Source organism: Hemiscyllium ocellatum, chromosome 4 (genome assembly GCF_020745735.1).
Source record: "Hemiscyllium ocellatum isolate sHemOce1 chromosome 4, sHemOce1.pat.X.cur, whole genome shotgun sequence".
NCBI classification, from domain to species: Eukaryota; Metazoa; Chordata; class Chondrichthyes; order Orectolobiformes; family Hemiscylliidae; genus Hemiscyllium; species Hemiscyllium ocellatum.
Window position 1 is genome coordinate 138456550 of NC_083404.1, and position 24608 is coordinate 138481157.

A 24608-nucleotide genomic window follows, 5' to 3' on the forward strand; every position below is an offset into this window, starting at 1 on the left:
TTCTGGAGTCTGAGATCCTGCAAGCAAAATTTAATGTTTATTTAAATTGATGTGCAACTGTAACCACTCCAAATGTGTGCACAGCAAAAGTGTACACATCAATAATTAACACTAAAATAACAGCAATTCCTACAACTTCTTTCCAAGAAATCAAATACATTCCTTTTGTAAACAAACATAATACTGTGTTTCTGGATACACCACTTTAAAACTGTGATGCCATAAATTTATTTCATCCCCATCTTTTCCACTTCTTCAGCTTAAGATGGTGATTTGAAGTAGTGTGTAATTCAAGATCATTGACATCCCACACATATTACCCAAGGAGGGTTTATTTTCCTGTTCTTTGCGAATGCTGGTTGTCTTTCTGCTCACTCATACTCAACAGCAATCACTGGGTGGCTAGGAAAAGCATGCATCCAAGATTGTTTCCACTCGTTTCCAGCCAAGACAACAAGAACACTGGAATTGTCACTTCATCCAGTCCCTGGTCTGTACGCTAATGAGCATCTCGTGTCCATGCAACAAACTCTAAGTGCATTTGGCCACTTCATCTTAAGGAAGTGGGCAGGAGGTGGCACAGAAAAGGAAGAGGGTTTCTTATGTTTTGACTATTCTTCCCCCACAACACACTGCCTAAAATGATTAACTGTTCTTAGTTATACAATCACCAAACCCCCTAACAGTCTGTCCACAGAAGACAGTCATCTTTGCAGAGAGCGTTGGCGGTCTGTTTGATTGTAAACAAGGAAAAGCTTTCACTGTTGAGCAGGCAACACTTCAACAGGGATTCCTGGACTGAATCCAGAAGAATGTTTTCCCCCTGAACATGGAAGCGAGCATCCACCACACCTCATCTGCGAGAAACCAGTGTTGCAGAACTTTTGTTCAGCATCATTCAGCAACCCTGAAACCCTTCAGGAGGTGTATTTCCAAGCTTCAAGTCCCGTACGGAGTTGTAAATAGCCTAATACTTGTTTTTCATTAAAGTTCTCATTCAACATTAAAGCCAGGACTAAGGTCATTTGATGCAAATGAAAAGGAGCTTGCATCTATATTGTCTCCACAACACTGACAAACTGGTATGGTTAGTTATAAAAAAAATTATAATTTCTGAAACTGATGCACCCTGGTAATACAGAGGTTTCAGTGGTGAAAATGCCTCCACTGCTGCAGGAAAATGCATCTTCTGATTTGAGTCTTCAGATGCCACGAAAGGGGATTCAGATGAGGGCTCTTTGCTGGGCTGCTGCCAAAAGCAACACTGGCTGTAACATGTTCCAGGAACGTCAGGCAGCACAGGAGGGGATGAGAGAGAAAAAGGGAGAAAGAAAAATCAGTCTTCAATTTTTTGCATCTCACCATGCAGCTATCCACTCATATTTTGGATGAATAACTAAACGTCTAATTTGCAGCACCAAATCACTATTTGTACTTTTATGAGAATTAGGTTTTCTTTTGTTTCTTCTTTTCAGTTTCTTCCTCCTTTTCCTTTTCAATTTCTGCGACAAGGTGTTCTATTTCCTTTGCATCAAGGAGCTGTGAAAAAGAAATTTCCATGTTAGTTCCAACTGAACATTAGAAGGAATCATCACTTTATAATATTATACTTGGAATCGTTGAGCTCAGTTGGCTGGATTGTTGGTTTACACAGCAGTGAGATGCCAACAGCACGGGTTCAATTCCCATCACCGGTTTGAGGTTACTATGAAAGACTCTCCTTCTCAACCTCTTCCATCTTCTGAGGTCTGGTGGCCCTCAGGTTAAATCACCACCAGTCACTTCTCTCTCTAATGGGAGCGCAGCCCCTATGGTCTGGTAGGGGGGAGGGGGAGAAGAGAGGAAGAGGAAGAGGAAGAAGAGGAGGAAGAGGAAGAACAATATACTACTTTATTTCCAGCTGATGGCAACCCTGGGCAAGTCAGATTCCAGAGCGATGCCTGGTTTGATTGACCATATATTTTATTTTTGCAATTTGATCTCTCTTTGAACATATTCACAAGAAGCTGCCAATCTATTAACAAAAGAATATCAATGCTCAATAAATGTAACGGGGGGAAAAAAATAATTTTACATGATGCAAGAACAATTTGAAATGGTCATATTCCAAATTTAGAAATAAAGACTCAACCTTTTTACTCAGCAACAATCTTCCAAACACTCCAACTTCAGTGAAGGGTCATCTTGTTTCCATATTAAAATTCCACACTCAGCTGGCGGGGCACTAAATTTTCATTCACTCACCGTCAGCTTCTTGAGTGGATTCCTCTTTCCAAAACCTTTAAAAAAAGCTGCTACCTCAGTTTGTTTACTCCTTAGCCGGTTTTCCCCAAACCCATGCATTCATTCCTCTTTGACATCTTAAAACTTGTATTATATTCACTTTCTGTTTTACTCATTTCTAAGCCACTCAGGCCCAGCTTGAGAGACTGCTAAATTGCACCGCTGTTGTTCAAGGCTTTTTCTCAATTACCTGTTTCTCTCAAAGAAACCCACACACTGCCTTTCTCAACTGGATTCAGTCTCGAGTCTTTGTCTACAAACAAAGGTGCACAACCACCTTTTCTTTCCCTCTCTTCAACCAATATTTATAAAGCGCTGAAGTATTGTCATTAAGGATTTTAAAGCCTAATTTACATGCACCTAAACAAATTATAAGACCACTCACGATCATGGAGCTCAACAACATAACCACAATTATACCTTTTCTTCTTGATTCAATATAAAAACACACAAGATTAGACTTACAGTGTGGAAACAGGCCCTTCGGCCCAACAAGTCCACACCGACCCGCCGAAGCGCAACCCACCCATACCCCTTCATTTACCCCTTACCTAACACTACGGGCAATTTAGCATGGCCAATTCACCTGACCCGCACATCTTTGTGACTGTGGGAGGAAACCGGAGCACCCGGAGGAAACCCACGCAGACACGGGGAGAATGTGCAAACTCCACACAGTCAGTCGCCTGAGTCGGGAATTGAACCTGGGTCTACAGGCGCTGTGAGGCAGCAGTGCTAACCACTGTGCCACGGTGCCGCCCAACTTAAAGATATACATCATTTCTCCTCTTCGGAATCCAAGTTTCCAAATAATAATTGTGACCAACCTTCTCTTCACTAAAGAAAACAGCTTCACCTGATTATACACGTAACGCCTCACCCCTGAAACCTTTCTCTTGCACCACCCCCTACATTCTGTCCAATGCCTTCATAGTTTTCCTACAAGTGCGGTGCCAATAATTTGACATAATACCGTTGAAGCTGAATCAACATTCAATAAAAGTTGACTACAGATTCCTTGTTTTCCTACTCTCTGGCACAACGTAAGCAGCTCAGGATACTCAGGCATGTACAATTAATAATTTTCTCATTCTGCCTTGACAATTTTCAATTTTTTGTATTCATTTACGTAGAGATTTCTCTGCTCCTGCACCCACTTTAGAATGATACCTTTGATTTTATTTTGCCTTCTATTCCTCACACCAAGATATATCGCTTCACACTCTCTGCAATAAACATTCATTTTGCCCAGACCTGCATCCTCATGACATCTATCTCTAACCTCTTCACAGTCCATGATATTGCCAAGTTTGCAATCATCTGCAACTTTTACAAATGTGCCCTACTTGCCCAAGTTTAGGCATGAATACATACGGAAAAGCAATGCTCCAAATCTTAACCCCACTCTCTATGACATTTCAGAACCAAAAACATTGCTTTGGGTCTAGAATCACATGGAAGCCAGAGCAGGTAAGGACAGCAGAGTTCCTTCTCGAAAGGACATTAGCAATCGAGACGGGCTTTTTGCAACAATTGGTGAAAGTTTCAGGGTCATCAACACTGAGCTAGCTTTCATAGAGATGTACAGCATGGAAACAGACCCTTTGGTCCAACACGTCCACGCCAACCAGATATCCCAACCCAATCTGGTTCCACCTGCCAGCACCCGGCCCATATCCCTCCAAACCCTTCCTATTCATATACCCATCCAAATGCCTCTTAAATGTTGCAGTTGTACCAGCCTCTACCACTTCCTCTGGCAGCTCATTCCATACATGTACGACCTTCTGCATGAAAAAGCCACCCCTTAGGTCTCTTTTATATCTTTCCCCCCTCACCCTAAACCTATGCCCTCTAGTTCTGGACTTCCTGACCCAAGCGAAAAGACAGACTTTGTCTATTTATCCTATCCATGCCCCTCAAATTTTGTAAACCTCTATACAGTCACCCCTCAGCCTCCGACACTCCAGGGAAACACAGTCTACATTAGAGTGGTGCTGGAAAAGCACAGCAGGTCAGACAGCAGCAGAGGAGCAGGAAAATCGATGTTTCAGGCAAAAGCCCTTCACCAGGGACACAGTCCTAGCCTATTCAACCTCCCCCTGTAGCTCAAATCCTCCAACCCTGGCAGCTTTCTTGTTAATCTTTTCTGAACCCTTTCAAGTTTCACAACATCTTTCCAATAGGAAGGAGACAGAATTGTACGCAATGTTCCAAAAGTGGCCTAACCAATGTCCTGTACAGCCACACCATGACCTCCCAACTCCTGTACTCAATACTCTGACCAATAAAGGAAAGCATACCAAACGCCTTCTTCACTATCCTATCTAACTGCAACTCCACTTTCAAGGAGCTATGAACCTGCACTCCAAGGTTTCTTTGTTCAGCAACACTCCCTAGGGCCTTTCCATTAAGTGTATAAGTCCTGCTAAGATTTGCTCTCTCAAAATGCAGCACCTCACATTTACCTAAATTAAACTCCATCTGCCACTTCAGCTCATTCGGCCCATCTGATCAAGATCCCGTTGTAACCCAAGGTAAACTTCTTCGCTGTCCACTACACATCCAATTTTTCAATTTCAATTGAAGATTTTATTAACTGCATTTTAATTCCACCAGCTGCAGCTGTGTACCTTACCATATACCTAGACATGCCTCACATAGGTTTTCCACCTACCTTGAGTGGCTGATTCCTTCTTATTATAGCTAGCTCAATGTTTTTTCCACCAGACTGTACTACCTAAAATAAACAAGGACAAACAGCAGGTCATATTCAATAGCAAGACATTAAACATACAGATCAAAAGACTGCCTTCATTTTAGAAAAACACTCATGCATTCCAGAGCTTTAATCAAACACTGAGACGGACCTGAAGAGTGAGATATTTGTCAAAGTTATCTATGGTGTTAAAAGGAGGAATTGGAGAGATAGATGAGTTTAGAGCTGGAGACCCAAGTAGCAAAAATCATGACTTCTGGTGACAAAGCAAAGGGGTCACACAGGTGCAATGGAGAGATGATAGGAGGTGGTTTATATTTGGGGAGGGGGATCGAGAGGCCTTGAGGTTTTGCAGAGGTTAGAGAGAGGGGAGGCCACAAACTCATTTAAACAGGATTACAATTGATAACGTGGGGTTCTGGGGTAGGGTATGAAGGGGGAAGACAACTCCATCAGATATGGGATGAGGGACAAGTTTCTGGTTGATCAGAATGCTGAGGTTGTGAACATAGGAATTCAGCCCAAGGCCATGGGCAAGCAGTAGGAGTGAAAATGCAATGGCTATAGTCTGACATTTGGCGTGACTGGTTCAGTCTTTTTAATATTTAGCTGGAGTAAGTGTTCATTTGTGTTTGTAAATATGTTATTTCTCCTAATTGCAGTGTTTGAAAAGTAGAATATCATTTGGTTATCTAGATGGTCAGAGCTATTTTCCAACTTTACTCGCCTCTCCATTTTTTTTTTTGTTTCTCCCACTGCCTTAACTCTAACTTCGTTCCAATCAGTTAGGAGACTCCGACTTCTGCTGTATACAGATTAAAATCCCTACAGTATAATCAGGGCTTTTACACAATGTTACGCAAATAAGCAAGGCAATTCAGCCCACTGTGTGTCTACTGGTTCTTTCAAAGAGCTGTCCAGTTAGTTTCACTCATTCCTCACCAGTCCTGTAAACCCTCAAATGTCTCCCCATTCCCTTTTAGTGCGAGTACTGAATAGAACATCTTTCAGACATGAGAACATAGGAACAGGAGTAGGCCATTCAGCCCCTTGAGCCTGTTCTGCCATTCAATGAGATCATGGCTCATTTGTCGACTAACCCCATACCCCAGCTTTGGCCCATGTCCCTTAAACACCTTTGCTTAACAAAGATGCATTTATATCAGATTTAAAATGTCCAACTAATCCAGCCATTTGTGGAAGTGTTCCTTTGTGCGTAACATCTCCCCCGTACATTTCTGACCCTATTCCCCAGACTCTGCCCCCCTAGTTCCACAATTTCCAACCAATGGAAATAGTTTCTCTTTATTTACTGTTTTTTCTTGTTAATATCCTGAAGACTTCAATCAGATCACCTTTAAACTTCTGAACTCTGAAGTAAACAGACCTAATTTGTATAGTCTCGCCTCATAACTTAACCCCTTAAGTCCAGGTATCATCCTTGTAAACCTACATTGTACTCCTTCCAAAGTCAACAGATCCTTCCTATGGTGTGATCCCCAGATTTGCTCAGTACTCAAGTGGGGTCCACTCAGATTTTGTATAATTGCAGCATATCTTCACCCTCATATTCCAATCCTCTAAAGGCCAGCATTCCAAGAGCATTGTTGATTACTTCCTGTTTATGACAAGCCCTTTTGGACAGCCACTGTATGCAACTTCATTCCAACCATAACGTACCCCAATCTATCCTTTCGCATTCTAAAATGCATACTCCATTCAAGATCACAACAGTCGTGCACTAGGAGCTGCAGGAGCAAGGTTCTCTAAGACATTAGCACTGATCTTAACGGTTGGACAAGCTTGTAACCAATCTTTTCGAACGGTGACACCTTTCTATCAAGCTGCATGATCCTTTAAGTCCCATCATTTTTGGTGTAGGATTGAAAATGTCTTGCTTGATTCTATTGACTTATGGGATAGACTGTCCCATGTCCCTGTTGGCTGGATCTATCACAGTGAAGACCCATGGTTGAAACACATGACCCCGAGTAAGTGTCATCTTAGAATCAAAAGACAGCCTTCATAAATGTTCTTACAGAAAGTATGTGCTTCCACAACCCCTTAAAGTAAGCTTTGCACAATTAGGTTATTAGACAGAGATCCTCATTTGCTGCATTACAAATGTTCCCTTGCTGCAGTAGTGCATACTCCCTTCGAAGAACAGATACCATTCAGAGCTAACCTATGTTTTCTTCTGTCTCCGAGCTAATTACCCAAATTAAGATTATTGCAGAGTTAGTGAGTATATTGGCCTAGAGACAAAGTGTTTTAAAGGATGTTTTCACCACACACACATCACACCGCTCAGATTCTTTGCAAAACCACTCTACTCTAGAATCATCCTGGCTAGCAAAAGTCTGTTACGGTTAACTATTTGTAACAAAAATGGCCTCCTAAGGCAGTTTTGAAAGTTCAAGGCATTCAATTTTTTCTGCATTGAACTTGTAAGCCGAAACAGGAGGCAGTAATGAGAACAAAATCTCTTTCCTATTCTCAGAAGCAGCATTAAAATGATGATGCAGGGAATGAATAAAAACTGATGTTGCTTGTGTCACACAATGACAAGTAAATATAATAGGAGATGTTCCTTACATTCTCCTGACATTGTCTATTTGGTTGCAGTAAACTGCGTGAAGAACAATGAACGCAAAGTTATTGTAATTGTATTGCACACTCCACCATGAAGGAAAATACATGTCAGACCAATAAATTTTAAATGCCTCAGCAAAACTTTACATCTTAAACAGAGTATAGAAACCACTGTTTACTGACCTACGTGATCAGGTATTCCAACCAGTCAAATTAGAAACCATCCCTTAATTAGATGCTTCCCTACCTAGCATCTGTCTCCACTAAATTATACGAACGCTGATACCTACCCATGAAATAACTTAATTTTCCTCACCCATCCATGTATGTACAACATACCCATGAGATTCCAGACAGCAGGGAAGATCGGGTACAACTTTAAAAAAATAAAACTGCAAAACGTATAGAGTTTTCTACTTGAACAGGTAAGGCAGCTATCCAGTGCATCATTCCCCACGTGCTCAGATGTGTTTTACATTAACATGCTATCTTAAATCATATGTTATAAAGCTCTCTCACCCTCTTTCAACTGTATGCTCTGCTTCAGTCAGTGCTAAACAACGAGAAGAGAATCCCTCTTTGTCAGAGATCAGTCAGGGTGGAAGAATTGACTTCTTGCAGTCATACCAACAGGTGCAGGACCAGTCGCATTGCAATTTGGCCTGACAAGGAAGTAAACCCATCTGAACCGAGTCCGAGAATGTGTGAGGTTGTTAGCAAATCTACTGTCTGGTTACGCTGGTTCAGAGTCTGAAAAACAGTTCTGTGCAGGAACTTTTTTAAAGTTTAATTCTCATTAGTAATTGGACAAATGGGGCAACTGTCCTCAGTATTTGAAGGGAAAAGTAACAAATTCAGCAGACATTGTTTAAAGTTTAAAAAGCCTATTCCACGCTTGCAACTCTGACACATCTGTGGGAATGCACCCATGTCCCATAAGCCCCCACACCACCTCCTGACTTGAATTACATGATAAGCTTGAATAAAGTTAGCAGTCTGACACGTCTGGCAATTTTGCCGTACCAAAGAATGCACAGCATTGACACCATCCTCTCAGACAGAACTGCCCTGCCCCCAACACCACCCTCCTGGTCCTCACCTTCCATCCCATCGCTTCAGGTTGATGGTTTTTCTATCCATCGCATGGACTGTACAGAGTCCTTGGGTAAGACAAAGGGTGGAAGGGTTAGCTTTTTAATCAACAATTTGTGGTGCACGGACATTGCAACCCTGAGCAGCCATTACTCCCAAAATCTTGAACTCCTCACCATCAAATGCTGCCCCTTCTATCTACCAGGGGAATTTACCGCTGCTATACTAACTGCTGTGTGCATTTCGCCACAAGCAAAGCTTGAGGAAGCTGTAGATGTGCTGTACTCCACCACTAACACCCTGGAGACCGAGCACTGTGAGGCCCTGCTTATTGTAACTGGCGACTTCGATCAAGCCAATCTAAGGAAGGTGTTGCCCAAGTACCACCAGAACATTTCCAGCCCCACCAGGGGCCCGAACGTTTTAGACCACTGCTACACTACTGTGAAAGATGCCTAGGGCTCCATCCTCTGCCCTCATTTCGGGAACTCCCACCACAATGCTGTGTTTCTTCCCCCAGTCTACAGGCAAAAACTCAAGCAGAAGACCCCCTCCATGGATACAGGTCCGGTCCTGGGCAGAGGATCAACTCCGGTGCTGTCTGGAGTTGATTGGACCATGTTCGAACAGTTCGCAGGTACCTTGGACGAGTACACCACAGTACGTCACAGACTTTATCAGTAAGTGTGTGGAGGACTGCATACCGAGGGAGTCAACAGGAAACTCTGGATGAATCAGGAATCAGGACACGCATAACCTACTAAAAACCAGGCATGAGGCCTTCAAATCAGGAGACCCATTCAAATACAAGGAATCCAAGCATGACCTTCACAGAGCCATTAAGATAGCCAAGGACCAATACTGATCCAAACTAGACACCCAGACAGATACCCAGCAACTATGGCAAGGACTGAATGACATCACAGGTTCTAATCACCGGTTCTAAAAACAGACAGTGCGAGATAGCAGACGATGTCACACACCTCCCAGATCGTCTCACACCTTCTATGCTCGCTTTGAGCAGAATTTCAGCGGAGAGGTAATACCTATTCCGATAAGCCCTGACGAACCTAGCCATCAGAGGTCAGATCAGTTTTCCTTCGTGTGAATCCAAGGAAAGCGATGAGACTAGGCGGAGTACCAGGCTGTCCACTCAGAGCATGCGCAGATCAACTTAGGTGGTCTTTGTGGACATCTTCAACCTCTCCCTGCAGCAGGCCACTGTCCCTGCCTCTTTCAAAAGGGCCAACACCATCCTTGTGCCTAAGACGACTCATGCAGCATGTCTCAGTGACTGGTGGCCCGAACTTCGGTGGTCATGGCGTTAATCAACTCCAGCATCCCCACTACTCATGACCCAATCCAATTTGCCTATCGGACCAACAGCTCCACATCAGATGACATATCACTTGCCCTTTACTCCTCCCTAGAACATCTTGACACCAAGAACAGCTACGTAAGAATCCTACTCATTGACGACAGCGCAGCCTTCAACACTATTATCCCCTCGAGACTGATTAATCAGTTTAGTGAATCGTGGACTAAGCCCCACTCTCTGTAACTGGATCCTCAGTTTCCTGACCTACAGGCCACAGTGAAGATCGAGGACAATATTTCATTCTCACTAACACAACACTGGAGCCCCCTAGGCATGTGTACTCAGCCCCCTACTGTACTCACTGTATACCCATGACTGTATCACCAAACACCAGACTAATGCCATTTACAAGTTCGCTGATGACACCACCATAGTCAGTCGAAAAACAGACAACCGACAGGAGGTGGAAGACCTGGAAGAATGATGCACTGAGAACAATGTAGCTCTCAATGCCGGCAAAATCAAGGAACTCATTATTGACTTTCTGGGGGACATTACTCATGCCTCCCTACACATTAACAGCACAGAGGTGGAACAAGTGGAGAGTGTCAAGCTCCTGGGAATGGTCACCCACAACAAGCTTTCTTGGACTCTTCATGTGGAAGCACTGGTTACAAAGGCCCAACGTCTCTTCTTCAGACAGCTGAGGAAATTTGGCATGATGGCGAATATCCTTGCCAATGGATGTAGGTTTGCACGCTGAGCTGGAAGGTTCATTTCCAGATATTTTGTCACCCTACTAGGTAACATCTTCAGTGGGCCTCAGGCGAAGCACTGCTGATAATTCCTGCTTTCTTTGTTTGGGTTTCTTTTGGCTGATTCATTTCCTGTGGGGTAGTCATTTCCTGTACATGTTCTCAGGGTGGGATGTAACTCGATGTGATTCTAGATAGAGTTCCGGTTGGAGTGCCATGCTTCTAGGAATTCTCTTGCATGTCTCTGTTTGACTTGTCCGAGGATGGATGTGTTGTCCCAGTCGAAGTGTTGTGCTTCCTTATCCATATGTGAGGATACTAGTGAGAGAGGGTCATGTCTTTTTGTGGCTAGTTGGAGTTTGTGTATCCTGCTGCCTAGTTTTCTGGCTGTTTGTCCAATGTAGTGTTTGTTACAGTTCTTGCACGGTATTTTGTAAATAACAATAGTTTAGCTTGTTGTCTGTATATGGTCTTTCAAGTTCATTTAGCTGCTGTTTTGGTGGTTTTATGGGCTACCATGATACCAAGGGGTCTGAGTAGTCTGGCAGACTAGAGTAGAGTGGAAAAAGTGAGGACTGCAGATGCTGGAAATCAGAGCTGAAAATGTGTTGCTGGAAAAGCGCAGCAGGTCAGGCAGCATCCAAGGAACACATTTTCAGACTAGAGTGCCAGACTACTCAGACCCCTTGGTATCATGGTAGCCCACAAACCCACCAACACACTAAAACAGCAGCTAATGAACTTGAAAGACCCAATACAGACAAGCAAAACAAATGTTGTTTACAAAATACCCTGCAAGGACTGTAACAAACACTACATTGGACAAACAGGCAGAAAACTAGGCAGCAGGATACACAAACTCCAACTAGCCACAAAAAGACATGACCCTCTCTCACTAGTATCCTTACATACGGATAAGGAAGGACACCATTTCGACTGGGACAACACATCCATCGGAGGACAAGCCAAATAAACACACGCACGATAATTCCTAGAAGCATGGCATTCCAACCAGAACTCTTTCAAGAAACACATCAAGTTAGACCCCATCTACCACCCCTGAGAAAAAGAACAGGAAGTGACTTTATCACAGGAAATGACTTCACCAACACAAAGAAACCGAAACATATAAATAGAAAGCAGGAATTATCAGCAGTGCTTCACCTGAGGTCCACTGAAGGTGTTACCTAATATAGTGACGAAACGTCTGGAAGTGAACCTTCCAGCTCAGCGAGCAAATCTACCTCAAACTGAGCTACAAGTCTTCTCAAAACTCACGAAGACCCTTGTCAATTTTTATGGGTGTGCCATCGAGAGCATTCTGTCTGGATGTATCACTACCTGGTACGGCAACTGTACCATTCAAGATCGGAGACGGTTACAGAGAGTGGTGAACACGGCCTGGTCAATCACAAAGGCCAACCTCCCATCTATAGAATCCATCTACCAGGCCCGCTGTCAAGGAAAGGCCGCCAGCATTCTCAAAGATCCATCCCACCCTGGCAATGGTTTTCTACAACCTCTACCATCGGGGAGAAGGTACAGAAGCCTGAACACACACACCAGCCGGTTTCGTAACAGTTTCTACCCCACTGTTGTTAGAATACTGAAAACCCCAAGGCCTTTTATTCACATTTAAGGAGCAAGAGGGTAACTTGGGAAAGGGTTGGCCCACTCAAGCACAAAGGAGGAAAGATATGCATGGAGACAAAACATGGTTGAGATTCTTAATGAGTACTTTGCATCGGTAACCACTGAGGAAAGGGACATGGCGGATGTTGAGGTTAGGGACAGATGTTTTGATTACTCTAGGTCAAGGAGGCATAAGGAGGAAAGAAGTGTTGTGTATTCTAAAAGGCACTAAGGTAGACAAGTTTCCAGGTCCGGATGGGATCTATTCTAGGTTACTGAGGGAAGCAAGAGAAAAATAGCTGGGGCTTTAACAGATATCTTTGCAGCATCCTTGAAAATGAGGGAGCTCCCAGAGGACTGAATAATTGCTAATATTGTCCCCTTGTTTCAGGAGGATAGCAGGGATAATCCAGGTAATTACAGACCCATGAGCCTGATGTCAGTGGTAGGGAAGCTACTGGAGAAGATACTAAGGGACAGGATATATACCCAGTTGGAAGAAAATTGTCTTATCAGCGTTGGGCAGCATGGTTTTGTGTAGGGAAGGTCATGCCTTACGGATCTAATAGAATTCTTTGAAGAGGTGACAAAGTTGATTGATGAATGAAGGGATGTAGATGTCATATACATGGTCTTTAGTAAGGCTAAACCTTGGATAAGGTTTCTCATGCTTGGCTGATGAAGGTGAAATCGCATGGGGTCCAGGGTGTTCTAGCTAGATGGATAGAGAACTGGTTGAGAAACAGGAGACAGAGTATGAGTGGAAGGAACCTTCTAAAAATGGAGACCTGTGACCAGTGGTGTCCCACAGGGATCTGTGCTGGGATCACTGTTGTTTGTGATATACAGCAATGATTTGGAGGAAAGTGTAGGCTGCCTCAATAGCAAGTTTGCAGATGATACTAAGATTTGTGGAGTAGCAGAGAGTGAAGGGCAGAATATAGATAGATTGGAGAGTTGGGCAGAGAAATAGCAGATGGAATTCAATCTGGACAAATGCAAGGTAATGCATTTTGGAAGATGAGATTCCAGAGCGAACTATACAATAAATGGAAAAGTCCTGGGGAAAAATGATGTTCAGAGTGATCTAGATTTTCAGGTCCATTGTTCCCTCAAGGTGGTAATGCAGGTTAGTAGTGTGGTCAAGGCAGCATATGGCACGCTTTCCTTCACTGGACGGAGTATTGAGTACAAGAGTTGGCAGGTCATGTTACAGTTGTATAGGACTTTGGTTCAAGTAAAAAATGAGGTCTGCAGATGCTGGAGATCACAGCTGCAAATGTGTTGCTGGTCAAAGCACAGCAGGCCAGGCAGCATCTCAGGAATAGAGAATTCGACATTTCGATGAAGGGCTTATGCTCGAAACGTCGAATTCTCTATTCCTGAGATGCTGCCTGGCCTGCTGTGCTTTGACCAGCAACACATTTGCAGCTAGGACTTTGGTTCAGCCCTGTGTACAGTTCAGGTCGCCACATTACCAAAAGGATGATGTGGGTGCTTTGGAGAGGGTGCAGAGGAGGTTCACCGGGATGTTGCCTGGTATGGAGGGTGCTAGCTATGAAGACAGATCGAGTACATTCGGATTATTTGCATTGGAAAAAATGTAGGTGGGGGGGGGGGGGGGGGACCTGTTTGAGGCCTACAAAATCATGAAAGGCATAAACAGGGTGTATAGAAAGAAGCGTTTTCCCCAGACTGGAGGACTCAGTTACTTGGGGTCACGAGTTCAAAGTGAGGGGGGAAACATTTAGGGGAGTTATACATGGAAAGTTCTCCACGCAGAGGGTAGTGGGTGCCTGGGATGTGTTGCCAGCGGAGGTGGTGGGGCGGAAACAATAGCATCATTTAAGATGTATCTAGACAGATACATGAATGGGCAAGGAGCAGAGGGATACAGATCCTTAGAAAACAGGCAGCATGTTTAGAATTAGGATTTGGATCAGCACAGGCTTGGAGGGCCGAAGGGCCTGTTCCTGTTCTGTAACGTTCTTTGAGGGTTCTTTGTTCGATCACAACCAGTGCCACTGCATACAGCAGGAATAAATCCAATTTAATTTCAATTATACGATTCCTTTCATCCATAGTTGCTGAAATGTGTGTTCCATGATTCAGTTCCTCATTGCTTGGGTCACTGCTTGATACTGACTGAACATAGTGCAAAAAAAGTGTGGTGCTGGAAAAGCACAGTAGGTCCGGCAACGTCCAAAGAAGAGAGTCAACATTTCGGGCATAAGTATTTCATCAGCACCACATTTTTCGACTCTGATCTGCAGCCCTCACTTTCTCCTGAGTGAACAGTGCCCCATTTGGTTTTAAGAATTGACACGTAGGGAGAGATTGGATTGTTTAGAATTATATTTGATGGAGTTTAGAAGCAGGAGGAGGATCTCGTAGAAATTTATAAAATTCTAATTGCAATTGACAGGGCAAACATAGGATGTTCTTGATGAGTGGGGAAAGCAGAAACGGAGTGAGGAGCCTGTGGAATTCACTCCCACAGAAAGCAGTCAAGGACAAAACACTATGATTTGAAGAAGTTGTTGGAAGGATGGAGGGGGAAGAGAAAGCAGGAGCAGGAGGTTGAGTCAGATGTTCAGCCACGATCACAATAAAAGTGCAGCAGGCTTGAGGGGCTGAATGGCTGACTCGCACTCCTATTTTCTATGTTTCTAATCTAGGACATTTTGCCGATGGAAAGGATAGCTCCTTTTATAAACAGGATGTGGTCTCAGCCATAACACTTCACTCACTTCTAGTAAAGCCTTAATCGCCAGCTTGATGGTGTCATTGTCTGTTGCAATCGCTTCGTCAGTGTAGTTCTTTTCAAGGAATTCTCGAACCGTCTTGGCACTGCGACCAATTGCATTTGCCTGTACATACAACAATGACATTGTCAGTCACTTGGAAGTACAGAACTTAAACCTTGCTAAAAAAGGAGACAGAAGCTGAAGCTGTTCATCTTGTATTCATCAGGACCAATGCTACCTCTGAGCCACGTGGTTGTTTCAAAGTTTCATCTACACAATGTGCCAACATGCTGATGTCAGGTTTCAGGCTTCACAAGTCAATGCCACGTATGGACCAGAGGTTCACGTGCCAACAGGAAAAATTCGAGGGAATATGATACATCAAACAGACTAGAACAAAGGGACACTAGTTAATGCAGGGCAAGAAGAGGATGCTGACTGGTTGGGCTGTCATTGATGTGGAGATGCAGCAAGAACTGAGACCAGGCAGGAAGATTCTGATTGGCCAGGTTACTGCCATGATAATGCAGCAGAGATTAGCAGTAATTTTGCATCAGGCAGATTAAGGGAGACTCAAAAGCAGTTAAATGCATTAAGAATAATGGGAAGATCTTACGGAAACATAATATTATGAAGGGTATAGACAGGGAGGTTCCTTTTACTGGTGGATGAAACTACAACTAGGGGGTATAGCCTCAAAACATAGGGGGAGCAAATTTAGGACTGAGTTGAGGAGGAACTTTTTATCCAACGGGTTATGAATCTGTAGAATTCCCTGCCCAATGATGCAGTTGAAACTACCTCATTGAATGTTTAAGTCAAAGACAGATAATTCCTTTACTGTTCATAAATCTAAGGGTAGTGGTGAGTGGGTGGTACGTAAAGCCATGATCTGATTGAATAGTGGAGCAGGCTCGAAAGACCAGCTAGCCTACTCCAGCTATTTCTCGTGGAAGTGCTTACTTTATTATAAAGCTCTTTGGGAAGTTGAGGGGTCATAAAAGATGTTATAGAAATCAGTTGCTTTCGTTTCATTGCTGCATGATTTCCATACTTTTGGCCAAGTCTCAGTAGATGAAAGGGCAGGGGAATAAACTAGAGAATGAAAAAACAGAAAGAACTTTTTTTTTTAGAAGCAAGACAAGGTATAAAAGAGAAACAACTACCTTCCAAGCTTGATAGGTTCCAGATGGATCAGTCTGGTACAACCGCGGTGTGCCATCATAATCAAACCCCACGATCAAAGCAGAAATTCCAAATGGTCTGCGCCCATTGCTTTGGGTGTAACGCTAAACAAAACATTGAAGTATATGATTCACCAAACAATTCAATTTCTTAATTCTTTTGCACTGCTTAAGATCAACCCATAAAACCACTGGAGCAACACGTTTCACTGCTCCGACTAGCGCAGGGAGGGGAACTTGTGAAGAGTTAAATGCACCAATATTTAAACTTACTCAAGCAGAGGTCAAATGAAAATAATTCAACACTGTAGCAAGACACTAGAACAATCAATTATTCCCTCTGACTACTTCATCTGCAAAAACATGTTTAAGCGAGGAGTACAAGTTAGCCAGGAAGGACCTAAAGAGAGGGCTAAGAGGAACCAGGAGGGGACATGAGAAGTCACTGGCAGATAGGATCAAGGAAAGCCCTAAGGCCTTCTATAGGTATATCAGGAAGAAAAGAATGACTAGAGTAAGATTAGGGCCAAATCAAGGATAGTAGTGGGAAGTTGTGCGTGGAGTCAGGAGAGATAGGGGAAGCGCTTAATGAATAGTTTTTGTCAGCATTCACACTAGGAAAAAACAATGTTGTCAAGGAGAATACGGAGATACACGCTAGTAGACTAGATGGGTTTGTGGTTCACAAGGATGCGAAATTATCTATTTTCAAACTTATCAGAATTGCTAAGTCCCCTGGGCCAGATGAGATTTATCCTAGGATTCTCTAGGAAGCCTTAGAGGAGATTGCAGAGCCTTTGACTTTTATCTTTAGGTCGTCATTGTCTACAGGAATAGTGCCAGTAGACTGAAGGAGAGCAAATGTTGTTTCCTTGTTCAAGAAGGGGAGTACACACAACCCTGGTAATTATAGACCAGTGAGCCATACCTTGGTTATGGGTAAAGTGTTGGAAAGGGTCATAAGAAATAGGATTTATAATCATCTAGAAAGGAATAAATTGATTCGGGATAGTCAACATGGTTTTGTGAAGGGTAGGTCGTGTCTCACTGACCGTACTGAGTTCTTTGAGATGGTGACCAAACAGGTGGATGAGGGTAAAGCGGTTGATGTGGTGTAAATGGATTTCTGTAAAGCGTTTGATAAGGTGCCCCACGGGTTGAGAGAGATTTAGCAGTTTGGATCAGAAATTGGCGAGCTGAAAGAAGACAGAGGATGGTGGTTGATGGGAAATGTTCATCCTGGAGTTCAGTTACTAGTGGGGTACCACAAGGACCTGTTTTGGGTCCACTGCAGTTTGTCATGTTTCTAAATGACCTGGATGAAGGCATAGAAGGATGGGTTAGTAAATTGGCAGATGACACCAGAGTTGGTAGAGTTGTGGATAGTGCCGAACGATGTTGTAAATTACAAAGGGACATAGATAAGCTGCAGAGCTGGGCTGAGAGGTGGCAAGTGGAGTTCAATGCAGAAAAGTGTGAGGTGATTCACTTTGGAAGGAGTAACACAAATGCAGGATATTGTGCCAATTGTAAGATTCTTGATAGTGTAGAGAGCAGAGAGATCTCTGTGTCCATGTACACAGATCCCTGAAAGTTGCACACCCAGGTTGATAAGGTGATTAAGAATGCATACGGTGTTAGTTTTTGTTAGTAGAGGGATTGAGCTTCGGAACCATGAGGTCATGCTGCAGCTGTACAAAACTCTGGTGCAGCTGCACTTGGAGTACTGCATGCAGTTCTGGTCACCGCATTATAGGAAGGATGTGGAAGCTTTGGAAAGGGTTCAGAGATTTACTAGGATGTTGCCTGGTATGGAGGGAAGGTCTTATGAGGAAAGGCTGAGGGACTTGAGGCTGTTTGCATATGAGAAGAAGATTGAGAATGACTTAATTGAGATGTACAAGATAATCAGAGTTAGATAGAGTAGACAGTGAGAATCTTTATCCTCAGATGGTGATGGCTAGCATGAAGGGACATAGCTTTAAACTGAGGGGTGATAAATATAGGACAGAAATCAGAAGTAGTTTATTCACTCAGTGGTAGGGGTGTGGAACTCGCCAACTTTAAGGGCATGTAAATGGTCATTGGATAGACATATGGTCAAAAATAGAATAGTGTAGGTTAGATAAGCTTAGGATTGGTTCAGTGCTTTGTAATGTTCTATGTACTTTCATGGGATGTTATCACAGGCAAGACGTGCGTTTGTCGGTCATCCCCAATTCCCTTGAACTGAGTGGCCGACGAGGGCAATTTCTGGGGCAGTTAAGAGTCAACCCCATTGCTGTGTGATAGAGTGAGCTGGATGTCAGATGTGACAGGCGGAGATGATGAAAGGAAATTGCATGGTCATTCCTTGAAAATAAACAGAGGTCTACGGGGGATAGTTGGGGGCAGATGGCTAACTAGATTGCACCACCTAGGGGCTGGCATGTAATCTATGGGCTGAATGGCCCCCTTCTATGCTGAAATGTGACTCCCTTCAGTGTCTATTTGTTCAGGTGTTTTAAGTATTGCCTCCTTCAGAAATTCACCAAGTGTTCTACATGCAGGAGACAGCAGGTTTGCTTAGTTATCAAGAACTACTCTCGTCCCATTGGAGGATAAGATCAAATTTAATTTAAGCTGGTATGGAAGAAAGGCTAATGAATGCTTACCTGCTTCAGAGTCGCAATGTAACGTGTTATGTACTCCACAGTCACTGGATCCTCTACGGTAAGTTTGTGGCTCTGACATTCCACCCGGGCTCGGTTAATCACTATTCGAGCATCAGCTGTTAGACCTGAAATTGAAATTAATCAGACAAGCAAAGTTCCTTGGTCGTGTTGGAGCTCCGAAATGTCGCTCTAAAGCTCACACACAGGATCTTTTTCTTGTGATTTCTATGTTGAGTGAATTGAAAATGGGTCACTAAATCACAAATGCCAGTCGACTTGAATACTGCCACTGAAAAGATTCAATCGCATCAATAAATGAAGAACTTAGAGTCAGACCAAGCAACCAGAAAATCCAAAGTCAGAGTTTATAAATTCAGTGAATTGCACCTAACATGAACAAATGTTTTGAAAATCAACGTTTCCAAATTTCTTCCAATACCTTTTGAGGAAAAGTTTTAGAATACATTAAAGCAAAAGGTGATCATTGTTAAGGAGGTGAACATTATTGAATACAGACAGCAATGCAGAATAATCAAATCAGCCATGATCTTAGCAAATGGCAGAATAGGCTTGAGGAGTTGATTCCTGCTTTTAACTGATATAGTTGTATGTTCTTCTCCTACATATATAGTTTATAGGCCCTTCTTCCTCACTGTCAACCACCTGTCCAATGTTTTGGTCATCCCCCTCACTTTCTAATTTTTATTTTTCATTTGTTCATGGGATGTGGACATTGCTGACCAGGCCAGTTATTTGTTGTCCATCGTTAAGGGCAGTTGAGAGTCGCCCTCTTTGCTGAGAGTCACATGTAAGCCAGACTAGGCAAGGATGGCAGATTCCTTCCCTAAATGACATCAGTGAGCCAGATAAGGTTTTTTTTGATAATCTGCAATGGTTTTATGTTCATCAGACTCTTAATTCCAGATTTTGTTTTTGAAATCAAATTTGAATTCCACCATCTGCTGTGTGGGATTTGAACCTAGGTCCCCAGATCATTATCTGGGCCTCTAGATTAATCACCTCTCCAAGGCACCCAGCACTTATCCCCATGGTATGCCACTGGACATTGATCTCTAGTCACATAAACTGCCTTTTTGCACCACCCTCTGTCTCCTACCATTAAGCCAATTTTGGATCCAACCTACCAAGCCCAGATGCTTTTACCTTCTTCACCAGTGTCCCATGTGACACTTTGTCAAAGGCTTTGCTATCCTGCAGTTAGTGTTGGTTCCCTATTCTGACTGAGGAAGAACTGAGTTTGTTGACTTTCCTCAACACACCCACTCCCACATTCCTGTGGAACTGTTGCTGAAACCTTTCCACAGCTGTCAATGGAGCAGGAGAATCAATGCTTCAGGCATAAGCCCTTCATCAGGTCATTCTTGATGAAGGGCTTCTGCCCAAATGTTGATTCCCCTGCTCCTCAGATGCTGAGCTTTTCCAGCAACACACTCTCGACTCTGATCTCCAGCGTCTGCAGTCCTCACTTTCTCCACAGCTGTCAACACCTTCAACACTGATTGAAATCAGAATTATTTCTCTGGGGAAAAGATGACACTGTTAGAGATACAGCAACAGCAGTAGACCATTCAGCCCCTTGAGCCTGTTTCACCAAGGCTGATCTATGGCCTAATTCCTTAAGCCTGCCTTTAGCCCATGTCCCTTAACATCTCTGCTTCACAAAAATTTATTTCAAATTAAAAATTAACAACTGATCTAACATCAACTGCCACTTGTGGAAGAGAGTTCCAAACATCCACCACCCTTCCAAGTAAGAAGTGCTTCCTAACATCTCTTCTGGATTGTCTGGCCCTATTTCTCAGATTATACCCCCTGGTTCTAGAATCCCCAACCAGTAGAAATAGTTTTTCTCTATCTACCCTGACTTGGAGGAGCTGGTGTTGAACTGGAGTGTACAAAGTTAAAAATCACAACACCAGGTTATAGTCCAAAAGGTTTAATTGAAAGCACTAGCTTCATGGAGGAGCAGCGCTCCAAAAGCTAGTGCATCCAAATAAACCAGTTGGACTATAAATCTGGTGTTGAGATTTTTAACTTTATCTACCCTGACTTTTCCTGTCAATATCTTAAAATTATCAATTGGATCACCCCATAAATTTCCAAATTCTGGAGAAAACAGATGACAACAACAGTTAGAGCTGAAGGCTTTTGTACAGTCACAGTGAAAAACAATTTATCAATGGATATTTCCTACACTTTGTTTTCCAAAAATGGCAGAAAAAGTATAAACAATCATAAGAAACATCTAAGACAATTAAGTTGCATTAAAAAAGCTCTAGAAGAAAATTCCAAAGCATACCTGCGAATGCCATGCAGACATGGTCATCGAGTGCGCAGATTTTTCTCACTGTTCTCTCCTCCTGAAGTTTTGCAACAGACTTTTTCTCCACACCTAGAACAACTATGTCTTTACCTCGAATCCCAACCTTCAAGACAGGCAGAATAAGCACACCAAGTAAGGAACTGAAAGAAAACAATATCTCATAGGGCTGTATGAAGATTGCAGACTTGGCTGGCATTGGAAATACTTGCCTTCATTAGTCAAGACATTGAAGACAAGAGCAAGGAGGTTATGTTGGAACTGTACACAAGGCTTGTTGGGCCACTGCTGCAGTACGGAGTGTAGATCTGGTCAGCACATTATGTGATTGACCTAGACAAGGTACAGAGGAGATTCACCAGGATGTTGCCTGGGCTGGAGCGATTCAACTATAAAGAGAGGCAAGATAAGGTGAGGCTTTTCCTTAAAACAGAGAAGGCGGAGGGCAGGATCTGATTGAAGTGTCCAAGGTTTGAAGGACGTAGACAGCATAGATAGGGAGAAACACTCCCCCTTAGTAGAGAGATTAATAATCAGAAGGCACAATTTTATGCTAAGGAGCAGGGCCTGCAGAGGGGTTTGAGGAAAAAAATTCACTCAGAGGGTTGTAGGTATTTGGAACTCTCTCTTTAAAGGATGGTATGGCCAGGAACCCTCGAGTCATTTAAGTAATATTGAGATGAAAACTTGAAATGCCACAGTCACAAGTCCATAGAAAATGGAATGATTTGGAAATGCCGGTGTTGGACTGGGGTGGACAAAGTTAAAAATCAACTCCAGGTTGTGGTTCAACAGGTTTATTTGGAAGAACTAACTTTTGGTGAACTTGCAGCGTGGGTTGGTACATGGGATTTCGATGTTGTGGCTATTACGGAGACATGGGTAGAACAGGAACAGGATTGGCTGTTGCAGGTTCCAGGGTTTAAATGTTTTAGTAGGGTCAGAGGTGGGGGTAAAAGAGGGGGAGGTGTGGCACTGCTTGTCAAAGATAGTTTTACAGCGGTGGAAAGGACGATGGATGAAGACTCGCCATCTGAGGTAGTTTGGGCTGAGCTTAGAAATAGGAAAGGTGAGGTCACCCCTGTTAGGAGTTTTCTACAGGCCTCCTAATAGTCCTAGAGACGTAGAAGAAAGGATTGCGAGAATGATTCAGGAGAAGAGTGAAAGTAATAGGGTGGTTGTTATGGGGGACTTCAACTTTCCAGATATTGACTGGGAGAGCTATAGCTCGAGTACGTTAGATGGGTCGGTGTTTGTCCAATGTGTGCAGGAGGGTTTCCTGACACAATATGTAGACAGGCCAACAAGAGGTGAGGCCATACTGGATTTGGTTCTGGGCAACGAACCAGGCCAGGTGTTAGAATTGGACGTAGGTGAGCACTTTGGGGACAGTGACCACAATTCGGTGACTTCTACTCTAGTGATGGAGAGGGATAAGTGTGCACTACAGGGCAAGAGTTATAGCTGGGGGCAGGGAAATTATGATGCGGTGAGGCATGACTTAGGATGCGTGGCTTGGAAAAGTAGGCTTCAAGGGAAGGGCACAATCGATATGTGTTGCTTGTTCAAGGAGCAACTATTGAGTGTCCTTGATAGGTATGTCCCTGTCAGGCAGGGAGGAAAGGGTCATGTGAGGGAGCCATGGTTTAATAAGGAATTGGAATCCCTGGTTAAAAGGAAGAGGGCAGCCTATGTAAAGATGAAGCGTGAAGGTTCAATTGGGGCGATTGAGAGTTATAAGGTAGCCAGGAAGGATCTAAAGAGAGAGCTAAGAGCAGCAAGGAGGGGACATGAAAAGTCCTTGGTTGGTAGGATTAGGGAAAACCCAAAGGCTTTCTATAGGTATGTCAGGAATAAAAGAATGACTAGGGTAGGAATAGGTCCAGTCAAAGATAGTAGTGGGAAGTTGCGTGTGGAGGCTGAAGAAATTGGGGAGACACTGAATGAATACTTTTCGTCAGTATTCACTCAGGAACAAGACATTGTTGCCGATGTGAATATTGAGTCACAATTAATTAGAATGGATGGCTTTGAGGTATGTGGGGAAGAGGTGTTGGAAATTCTGGAAAGGGTGAAAATAGATAAGTTCCCTGGGCCTGATGGCATTTATCCTAGGATTCTCTGGGAAGAAAGGGAGGAGATTGCAGAGCCATTGGCCTTGATTTTTATGTCCTCGTTGTCTACAGGAATAGTGCCAGAAGACTGGAGGATAGCAAATGTGGTTCCCTCGTTCAAGAAGGGGAGTAGGGATAACCCTAGTAACTATAGGCCGGTGACTCTCAATTCTGTTGTGAGCAAAGTCTTAGAGAGAATTGTAAGGGATAGGATTTATGAACATCTGGATAGGAATAATGTGATCAAGGATAGTCAGCATGGTTTTGTGAAGGGCAGGTCGTGCCTCACAAACCTTATTGAATTCTTTGAGAAGGTAACTAAGGAGGTGGACGAGGGTAAAGCGGTAGATGTGGTGTCTATGGATTTTAGTAAGGCGTTTGATAAGGTTCCCCATGGTAGGCTACTGCAAAAAATACGGAGGTATGGCATTGAGGGGGAGTTGGGGGTTTGGATTAGGAATTGGCTGGCTGGAAGAAGACAGTGGTTGTAGTGCATGGTAAAGGTTTATCTTGGAACACTAGTGGTGTTCTGCAAGGATCTGTTTGGAACCATTACTGTTTGTCATTTTTATAAATGTCCTGGAGGAAGAGCTAGACGGTTGGGTGAGCAAGTTTGCGGATGATATGAAAATCGGTGGAGTTGTTGACAGTGAGGAAGGATGTGGTAGGTTACAGCGGGATATAGATAAGCTGCAGAGCTGGGCAGAAAGGTGGCAAATGGAGTTCAATGTAGCTAAGTGTGAAGTGATTCACTTTGGTAAGAGTAACAAGAAGATGGGGTATTGGGCTAATGGTCGGATACTTGGGAGTGTGGATGAGCAGAGGGATCTTGGTGTCCATGCACATAGATCTTTGAAAGTTGCCACCCAGATAAATAGTGCTGTGAAGAAGGCATATGGCGTACTGGCTTTTATTGGTAGAGGAATTGAGTTCCGGAGTCCTGAGGTCATGTTGCAGTTGTATAAGACTCTGGTGCGGCCGCATCTGGAGTATTGTGCGCAGTTTTGGTCGCCATACTATAGGAAGGATGTGGAGGCACTGGAACGGGTGCAGAGGAGGTTTACCAGGATGTTGCCTGGTATGGTAGGAAGATCATATGAGGAAAGGCTGAGGCACTTGGGACTGTTTTCGTTGGAGAAAAGAAGGTTTAGGGGTGACTTGATAGAGGTGTACAAGA

At 43.4% G+C, this 24608-nt stretch overlaps 1 protein-coding gene across 2 annotated transcripts in view; it reads right to left on the reverse strand.

Moving 5' to 3' along the window:
* Nucleotides 1-15: 15 nt before the first annotated feature.
* The window catches only part of LOC132815120 (proteasome subunit alpha type-7), a 27963-nt gene continuing 3370 nt past the window's right edge, over nucleotides 16-24608 (reverse strand). The window contains exons 2-7 of one of the 2 annotated variants that reach the window (XM_060823903.1): nucleotides 21297-21423; nucleotides 18977-19101; nucleotides 16305-16427; nucleotides 15142-15261; nucleotides 4961-5023; nucleotides 16-1539 (exon numbers count right to left, since the gene is read on the reverse strand). In XM_060823903.1, the coding sequence (XP_060679886.1) occupies nucleotides 1447-1539; nucleotides 4961-5023; nucleotides 15142-15261; nucleotides 16305-16427; nucleotides 18977-19101; nucleotides 21297-21423 (651 nt within the window). In that variant the 3' untranslated portion in view covers nucleotides 16-1446. The remainder of the gene's footprint in view (nucleotides 1540-4960; nucleotides 5024-15141; nucleotides 15262-16304; nucleotides 16428-18976; nucleotides 19102-21296; nucleotides 21424-24608) is intronic. The other variant, XM_060823904.1, reaches the window with a different exon arrangement.